The sequence below is a fragment of the Sinocyclocheilus anshuiensis genome, unplaced genomic scaffold (assembly GCF_001515605.1).
Source record: "Sinocyclocheilus anshuiensis isolate Anshui unplaced genomic scaffold, SAMN03320099.WGS_v1.1 scaffold813, whole genome shotgun sequence".
Classification (NCBI taxonomy): Eukaryota; Metazoa; Chordata; class Actinopteri; order Cypriniformes; family Cyprinidae; genus Sinocyclocheilus; species Sinocyclocheilus anshuiensis.
In genome coordinates, this window is record NW_015540942.1 from 1767426 (window position 1) to 1777364 (window position 9939).

At 37.6% G+C, this 9939-nt stretch overlaps 2 protein-coding genes across 2 annotated transcripts in view; both read left to right on the forward strand.

The window, feature by feature from the left end:
- LOC107689655 (uncharacterized) overlaps window positions 1-2383 on the forward strand; it is a 3011-nt gene extending 628 nt beyond the window's left edge. The window contains exon 2 of the mRNA XM_016487759.1: window positions 394-2383. Coding sequence (XP_016343245.1) covers window positions 402-1916 — 1515 coding nt within the window. The 5' untranslated portion in view covers window positions 394-401 and the 3' untranslated portion in view covers window positions 1917-2383. The remainder of the gene's footprint in view (window positions 1-393) is intronic.
- A 1856-nt stretch (window positions 2384-4239) lies between these two features.
- Window positions 4240-6031, forward strand: LOC107689656 (mucin-5AC). Its single transcript, XM_016487760.1, has one exon. The coding sequence runs from the start codon at window positions 4270-4272 to the stop codon at window positions 5584-5586; it is 1317 nt and encodes a 438-aa protein (XP_016343246.1). The 5' UTR covers window positions 4240-4269; the 3' UTR covers window positions 5587-6031.
- The last annotated feature ends 3908 nt before the right edge of the window (window positions 6032-9939 follow it).

Below are 9939 nucleotides of genomic sequence, written 5' to 3' on the forward strand. Positions count from 1 at the left end.
TATATATATATATATTAATATGTATATATGTGTGTGTGTGTGTATATATGTATATGTGTGTGTGTGCGTGTGTATATAAAAAAAGCTAATAAAATATCTCATTTTCATTATCATTAATCTCTACATACACTAATATACTAACATTTCAAGTTGTATAAATTAACAATATAATGTATTATGAACAAATATGAATTAAAATGAATATGTTAACTACAAAAACATTTTTTAAATGTTCATTGGTAAGTTCATGGGTACAGGCACTTATTGCATTAATGAACTGAACATTATTATTTATGTGTGTGTGTGTGTGTGTGTGTGTGTGTGTTTTCATTTCTGTTTTCCTGTAATGTTGTCACGTTGTCTGTACTCATGCCATCTCTTGCTCTTTTACAGAAGTCACAATGGAGATGACTCTGTTGTCCATCACAGTGTGTTTCACTCAGTTCCTCATTGCCTCAGCTCTTTATTTCAAGACACTGCCACCAAACACCCTTAGCGACTACACTGAAACCACACAAATAACTCCAGCAACAACAAAAACAAACCCAGAACCTAAGATCCTTATATATGCAACCTCTCCGTCACCTCTGAACGCAACAACACAGGACAGCATAACAAATTTGCCCAGTGAAGTGCATACACAGCCAAATACAACACCAAATGTGACACTCACACAGGAAACAGCATCCCTGCATCAAGACAACAGCAGTAGTCCATCTCAAAATGACATGATGGATGATGGCGTGAGTGTTAGCCATGTTGCTATGAGCCATGCGAATACAAGTCATACAACAGTTTCCACTAACTTTGCAAGACTGACGCCACAAAAGGATGACAGTAATGAAACAGGAACAATGTCAAGTGTGAGTTACAACTATGAAGGGCACACTGTTCAGACTGCAGACACCTTATCAGACCCAGTGGACAGTGTCTCAACAGTTCCCTGGAGACATTCGACAGAGAAAGAGGATGAGAGAACGAAGGCAGATGAAGGAAATTATGAAACTAACTCCACCCAGGCCACATTTGCTAATACGAACGAGGAGTTGAGAGAAACACGAGGCACTGAGGGAACTTACAGGTTAACAAGTGAACACAGAGAGGAACATTACGACACAGCAGCGAATACAACCGATGTAAGTGCTACAACAGCAACAGGGAGTAACGAATGGTCAATTTCACAAAACACAGATATTCACATGACCACACCGGCTTACACAACAGCACAAGACCCAACGGTTACAGATGTGCCATATCACACCTCAGTAAGTGGCGGAAAACACTCTACGACGCCACAGAATATATACAGGCTCACAAACTCTACAGCACCCACAGGAAGAGAAAACAGGACAGGAACAGACACACCCGGTGGTACCACCACCAACATCAACATCTCTATTATAACTGATGTCCTAACTGACAGCAGCCTAAATGCCACAACCAACAGAACAAACAAAACTGACACAGAAAACAAAGTGTGGACTGCATGTTTGAACCCAAACCCAGAATCTCATTCTCGGCAATCCAGGCTGGTCTGCTTCATCACAGTGTGGACTTTAGCAATGACCGCCACCATATTTCTAGGAATAACCATTTTCCTTTTGGTGCGTCTGTCTGTCTTCAGAAAAAAGATGAAGCGGAGAGGGAAAGGAGGTCAGACATGTGAGAAGGAGAGCCTCTGGGCCGACCCCAAAGCTTCAGTGCAGGAGAGAGTGGAGTTCTGGTACATCAATGGATCCACGCTGGAGGCCGACAGCAAAGACAGAAAGAGACAGAAGAGGATGAAGAGAAGAGGACAGGAACAGGATAATGAGGAGAATGGGCTGTGGATTCAGCCTAGAGTGACTGTCGATGACATAACAGAGTTCTGGTACGCAAACAGACGCATGAAGGAAGAGAGGATGCAGGACACGTAGTTATAAAACTTTGAAAGACACCAAAGAAAACAATTTGGACAGTTAGACCTTCAGACTTGTGCCTAAAACACAAGGGGATTTAGACGGAACCTTTCCAACCTACGCTGCTGAAATATTCAGAACTTTCTAGGTTATTTTTCAGAAACTTCCAATCCCTGAATAAAATAAATAAAAATACACATATTTTTGAGAGTTACCGTGCATTGAATAATAATATGCAGTTTTTAAATATGCAATTTCTTTTTATATGCTTTGAGCAAACAGTACTGAAAGAAGGAACATAATTTATTGGGCTATTCTGAATTTTTCAGTTCATATAATGACAGCTTGTGTTTCCACCATCACTAGGTCAGGACTTGCGGTAACTTGCCCAAGAAAAAATCTAGGAGCTAAAATCTCTGATAACACATTGTCTTTGGAAGTCTCACAGTGCTGGCTTGCACTTGTAAAGATTATCATGTGAAATAAAGTGAAGCAAAATACATATTGATTCTGAGATGGTGTAAATCGATCATTTTGAAGATTTACAACAGATGATGCTGGTTTCTGTTGTGCTTGAGTGGTGCAACAAAAAAAAAAGAGTGAGAGACAAACGTCATGAAAAGGTGCTAAATGTTCAGAAAGAGGAAATGATAGTGATTACTCTTGTTTTCAGCTGAAGTTAAAGATCGACAGAAAGAAAAAACAGTTTTTAAAGTCAAAGTCAAGGTATCATGCTCATGTAAAAATGCCCAAATGAACCTACCTGATAACTGCAATTGGTAAAGTTACCAAATCCTGCTTTTATTTTAGATATGTAATCATTTAGATTGTGAAATATGAAAGGACAGGACATACATCTCAGAACTGTTTAAGCAAACTTTACTTTAGACACACATTTTCACACTTCTCTGTTTTAATACCCTCCACCCAACAAACACGTACTCATACATGTGCACAATCAAACGCACACATGCTTGCACATAGACATTTAATGGCAAAGTTGTGCAGACAAAGCATAGTCAAAACCCACAAAAGTGTCAGCACAGAGCTTCCCATTAGAGCCTGGCTTCTCTTTTTCTACGTCAGCCTCGGATAATAATTCATACTATAACCAAGCACTTTCTGCATGTTTTTATTTTTTTAATCTTTCGGTTGCAGCCTCACTCGGCCAGATGCAAGCAGTGATATGACATCTTCAGAGGGAGGAGAAATGAAAGAGAGCATGTAGGAGTAAGAGAGGAAGAGAAATGAACAGGATATAGGTGTGCTCTGCATGTGTGAGTGTGTAGATTTTCACATGTGCAGTTTTGTCTTGGTGGTCGGAGTTTGCTGTGACTTTTCTCAGAGGCATGAAGGTAAGTGGCAATCGTACTTATTCATAAAGGGATCAAACGGTTTGTGGCTGTGACATTGTACGATGCTTGAGGACAGGTAGACAAAAAGAAAGAAAAAAAAACGTTGCATGCAGCTTAGAGAAACATAAACACCTGTGGTAGATGCGCACTAAAATAACCTGAGGATGTACCTCTGTTCTGCCCGTCAAATAAAGTGTAGCTCTTCTGGTAGGTAAAACATAGTGCAAACAACCCCAATTTCATGGGGTTCCCAAGATTCCCAAGAAAGTCTATTTAGATTAAAACATTAGAATTTAATTCTACCTTCTAGCAAAAATAAATAAATATTATTTAGAATGATAAATTATATTTATATTCTCATTCAGAATAATTCTGAATATTTTCCGCAAAACAATATGGCTGCTGATTCAGCTTTGCCACCACAGGAATAACTTATATTTTAAAATATATTTAAATAGAAAACAGTTTTTTTTTATTGCAATAATATTTCATGACATTACTGTTTTTACTCTATTTTTCATCAAATAAATGAACCCTTGGAGAGCATAAGAGACTTCTTTAAAAACATTACAAAATCTTACCAAAAAACAAATACAATTAATATAAAATATATATTCTTGAGACAAATAAGAGTGATAACTTTTTTTGACTAACTGTCTTTTTCTTCCGGTGTCTTTTTTTACTGTCACGTGTTTATTTCAAAGCTGAAATTGCCCATGCTACACTGAGAGAGACAGAGAAGGAGAAAGAGGAAGGAACAGGCCTGTGTAAAACTTTCCGGCCCAGATTCACGCAAGATAACCTCTGTAGAACACAACCACGCAAAGAACAAGTAAAAAAGATGAATTTCTTCTACCAGCTGCTCAGAGTTTGAAGGTTTCCTTCATTTTTTATCACGTTCTCGAGGCTCAAAAGTGGATCTCCAAAGACAATATCAGCTCACCTGAGCAATTTTGTTGCACAAACACTGAAATTGCCATAGGAAACTTCTAGATTGAGTGACTTTTCCAGCCAGTATGCTCACCATGAGGCTTATTTTTAGCAATTTGCTTCTGTTTCTTGCTCTCGGACCCTGTTTCAAGTCCACTGATGCACAAGAGACAACAACAGAGACAGATGCAAACATCACCATCACATTACCGAACAATGACACTGTGGAGTCAAAGTTAAGTTCTGAAATCACCATCACCACATCTGAAAATACAATTACTCTACTACAGACAGAAACGGATCCGCATAATCCAGAAACCACACTTGTTAATCAAGTAAGCACCATGCTTGAGAAACCAGCATTTGAGAGTACTCCACCACTCAGTACTGAGATCGAACAAACATCACCAGAATCTGTTCCTGAAACAACAACTGTACAAACAGAGCAGACCACAGTGACCACCCCTACTGTGCCTGTTAATGTGGAAACAACAGTGACTGAACAAATAACTTCAGACGCCCCAAGCACAAGCCAATATGAAACAATTGTTGGCTTCACTGAGTTAACCAGTCCTACAGAACGTCCTATAGATGAAATCACCACAGCAGCTGTGGCCATGACCACTGATTCAACAGAAGCCCTCGATCCCACATCCTTCCTGATTGAATCCCCAGCAGACTGGTCTGAGTCTCCGTCCATCATCTCCAACCCTGTGGACACCAGCACTGAAACCTCCACTACAAGTCTAACATCAACTTCTCAGCTCCCTCAAAATACTGCTGCACCCGTGCACCCGTACTCGAAGTTTGATGAAGAATCAGTCTCCAACCATTTCACCCCCACCACCACCAGCGTAATTATCGAGGAAAGCAGTCTGCCCATACAAACCAGCTGGTTATTAATAATGATAGTGTGTGTGGCCATTATTTTTGTGCTATGTGTGGGCATGATTCTGTTCGTCCAGTGGCGAAAGAAAAACGCCTCAAGAAATTTCGGCCCCATGTATGTAGACGGACAAAGTAAACGGTCCAAGAAGAAAAAAGGGGGGGAGGATGATGCATGGGCGGGGCCTGTCAATCTGGAAGCGGGAGCTGAATGTGATGCTGAGGTACAGGATGGTCTTCTGCCTAATAATGGGAAACCGGATGGAGATGATATGATGCTCAGCACATTCGCCGCTCTGGATGCAGGAGACATGTCTAATGGTGGAGTGGGTGGGGACGGTACCAAGGAGGCTAAGAAATGGGAGGAGCAGGAGCCTTTGATTTACATAGATGAGGATGTGAATGAAGACAAGACAGGAAAAACACTGGCAGAGAACGAGACACTGAAAGGAGATGAAAAAAGTGAAGAGAAGGGGATGAATGGAGGAGAAACATTCTGTCTCACCACAGCTGTTTAAAAGTCTTCTGTTGACTAAATGAACATTAAGGGATTAATAGGAATGACTTCTTGATTACATAATCTTGTATTACGTAATTTGTGTTATACAAGGACTAAGTAATATAGTTTTTATATATTATCTGATGATCGCAATTCATTATCAGCAATGGTGCAACGTATGATGATGCTCTAAAATTCCTACTCATTTTCCTCAGTTGTTTTATACTTAAAAGTGCGGTAATATTAGCCAAATTTCCGCGAAATTTTGCAAGCAAAATATCCGTTGTCTACTGTCAATAGTGTACTGTAGTTGTGTGAAGCACAGGTCATAGACGTTAACCTTCGAACCAAGGAGAGTTCTATAAACAGCAAAATCACATGACCAACCAGTGGTGGATAAAGAACTTGAAAGCCACACTTGAGTAAAAGTACAGATATCTTACCAGAAAATGACTTTGGTAGAAGTTGAAGTCACCGTTTAGAATACTGCTTGAGTAAAAGTTTTAAAGTATGGGATATTTATTGTAGCCTACTTAAGCATGAAAAGTATTTCTTTAATATTAAACTTACTTAAGTATTGAAAGTAAAAGTACAAATAGAAATAGAAAATAGAAAAAGGATAAAATAAATATAAAAAAATTGTTCTATACACAGATTGAGCAGCAAGATTGTTTTCAGGTTTAACTCTTTCTTCCATTTTGTATCTTTGGGTTAGCATAAGAGCCACTTCATCCGGTACTTTGTCTCTTTCATTCCAACATAAGAAAACATTTCTCGCAAAAATGGAATCTGCATCTGAAATGGCATTTAGATTCATGTACACAGACAGTTTAATGCAGCTCAGAGGGGATGCATTTAATATCAGTTACAAATGCATAAATAATGTTTTGTTTTAAACATAAAACGTTGAATATTGATATTTGAAAAGATTTAAAACATGAAAATATAGCCTACTTGAAATGTGAAATTAAAGTCAGCAAGTCACAAAACAGTGCAGTTTGGAACTATTTTCATTCGCGAAATACAGCAAAAACAGGCAATATTGTGCCTAAAATGTAAGTAACTTAATACTAACTTTATTAAACTTGTATAAAATCAGTATTCCAATTGTTATCATGCTGATCTGGAGAAAAAAAACGGTACTCTTAGTGTGAAATAGATTAACTATATTAAATGATATAAATATAAAAGACAGAACATCTTGAACAGCTGAATGCATTTTAATAGACTAAATCACGTGGTGTATGGGCGCACTCTCTGTGTGTTTTTGTGATATACTCGATGATGTTACATCGCACATCATTATTAACGCAGATGATATACTGTAAATCGCACTCCCCAGCCTCGACTTGATTGGAAAATGAAATCAACTGCGGTTGTGCGAGAACTTGTTTGCACATGAGCAGAGGTGTTTTTTAGGAGTCTTAACTTGCGAGCGCCAGACCACTGTTTCATCAAACCTGCTTTATTTTATTTTATTTTATTTACTTTATTTTGTAGTAACGAATGCTTCGGGGAAATGTATCGGAGAAAAAATATACATTTTAATTAGGAAATATATAGTGGAGTAAAAGTGAAAGTTGACAGAAATATTAAAACTCAAGTAAAGTACAGATTCTTCTAAATAATACTTAAGTACTCTAACGAAGTAAAATTACTTTACTGTGGTGTTACATTACACCATTGTGACTAATTGAACCCACTGCAAAATTTTTGTGGGTAACTCTTTCACCCATGCAAATTTGCAGATTGCATGGAATGCTATTGAAATTACTGGATTTCATCAGCAAAAATGTGTTAAACAGTGTGACCATACTTTATAATGGCGGAATTAATTAAACATCATCATTTATCCATTTCAAATGTTTGCTATGTAGATTAAACAAACAAACAAAAACAGTCTGTATCTTTAGATGTGGATAAAGATACAGACTGTTTTAGTTTGTTTGTTTGTTGTTTAGGTTAGAGAGTGCACTAAAATTCACTGATTATGGCATACAATGTTGATGTTTAAAAAACCAGTTAACCTTTAAGATTTTAAGACTCACATTCTGAGAATGAAGCTTTTTTTCCCCTGTAAGTATAGAGATTTACGGCATAGCATATTAATGAATGATGGCAAAATATGAAATAAAATGTTTATATTTTTAAATGCAAACAGTTTCCATAGTCTTTTAAAAAATATTATCTTTGCTGATCATGCAGGAAAAACTGTGGAATTCTGTGGAAAATGTCTTAAATTTATTTCTACATTCTTAGTAGTATAACATTATAAAATATATCATATAACATTATCAAATTAACAAAAAAAAAAAAAAAAACTCAAATAAACATACATGCATGAGGCAGGGGATGTGTAGAACTTTGTGAATGATAAGCGTTACAATTCTGTGTAATTCTGCAGTGCTTTCTATCACATCTTAGTTAGAAATGACTAAGGCACAAATCAGCACCACAAAGCTGTGGCACTTTTAAAGGTCATGTACTTTGACTCTAACACATCAAGAGACCCAAGGATGATTGAAAACAAAATATTGCACTGGACAAAGCCAGCAATAGATCCACACCTGTATCTCACTAAATTACAGGAAAATCAGAAGACAGCAGCCCTTCTAATCTTGGAAAGGAAGGGTGTGCCAAACAGAAAGTAGAGGTGTGTATAAATGTCACTGATGGCTACAGGAAGGGTGCAAAGGTGGGTTATTTTTGTTTAAAGAAAAATAATTTAAAAGATATCAGACTCAATGGATTTTCTTAAACATTTTTTTATGAAAAAAAAATCAGCATTCAGCAAGTTCATATATATACTCACTGCTGCATGAAAGTTTGTGAACCCTTTAGAATTGTCTACATTTCTGCATAAATATAACCCAAAAAATCATCAGATTTTCATGCAAGTCCTGAAAGTTGACAAAGAGAACCCAATCAAACAAATGAGATGAAGATATATACTTTTGTCATTTATTTATTCGGGAAAATTATCCAATATTACATATCTGTGAGCGGCAAAAGTATGTGAATCTATAGGATTAGCTGTTAATTTGAAGGTGAAATTAGAGTCCATCTGTTCAGAGGTGTTTTTAATCAGTGAGATGACTATCAGGTGTCAGTGTGCGCCCTGTTTTATTTAAAGAACTGGGATCTATCAAAGTTTGGTCATGTTTGTGGAAGTGTATCATGGCACAAACAAATGAGATCTCTGAGGATCTCAGAAAAAGAGTTGCTGTTGCTCATCAGGATAGAAAAGGTTTCAAAGCCATCTCTAAAGAGTTGGGACTCCACCAATCCACAGTCAGACAGATTGTGTACAAATTCAAGACCACTGTTACACTCCCCAGGAGTGCTCCACCCACAAAGAACACTCTAAAAGCAAGGCGTGTAAAAGTCCACTAGGTTTCAAAGGACTGCATGCTAACTTCTAAGCAACTAAAGACCTTTCTCACATTGGCTAATGTTAATGTTTATGAGTTCATCATCATGAGAACACTGAACAACCATGGTGTCCATGGCAGAGTCGCAAGAAGAAAGCCACTGCTCTCCAAAAAGAACATTGCTGCCCATCTGCAGTTTGCTAAAGATCATGTGGACAAACTAGAGGACTACTGGAGAAATGTTTTGTGGATGGATGAGACCAAAATAGAACATTTTGGTTTAAATGAGCAGCATTATGTTTGGAGAAAGAAAACACTGCATTCCAGCATAAGAACCTTATCCCATCTGTGAAACATGGTGGTGGTAGTATCATGGTTTGGGCCTGTTTTGCTGCATCTGGTCCAGGATGGCTTGCCATCATTGATGGAACAATGAATTCTGAATTATACCAGCAAATTCTTCAGGAAAATGTCAGGACATCTGTCCATGAACTGAATCTCAAGAGAAAGTGGGTCATGCAGCAAGACAACGACCCCAAGCACACAAGTCGTTCTACCAAAGAATGGTTAAAGAAGAACCAAGTTAATGTTTTGAAATGACTGAGTCAAAGTCTGGACCTTAATCCAACTGAAATGTTGTGGAAGGACCTGAAGCAAGCAGTTCATTGGAGGAAACCCACCACCAATATCACAGAGCTGAAGCGGTTTCTGTACTGAAGAATGGGCTAAAATTACTGCCAGCGGTTGTGCAGGACTGATCAGCAGTTACAAGAAACATTTAGTTGCAGTTATTGCTGCAAAATGGGGTCACACCAGATACTGAAAGCAAAGATTCACATACTTTTGCCGTTCACAAATATTTAACACCGGATCATTTTTCTCAATAAACAAATGACAAAGTATATATTTTTGTCTCCTTTGTTTGATTGGATTCTCTTTGTCTACTTTCAGGATTTGTGTGAAAATATAATTATGTTTTGGGTCATATTTATGCAGAAATA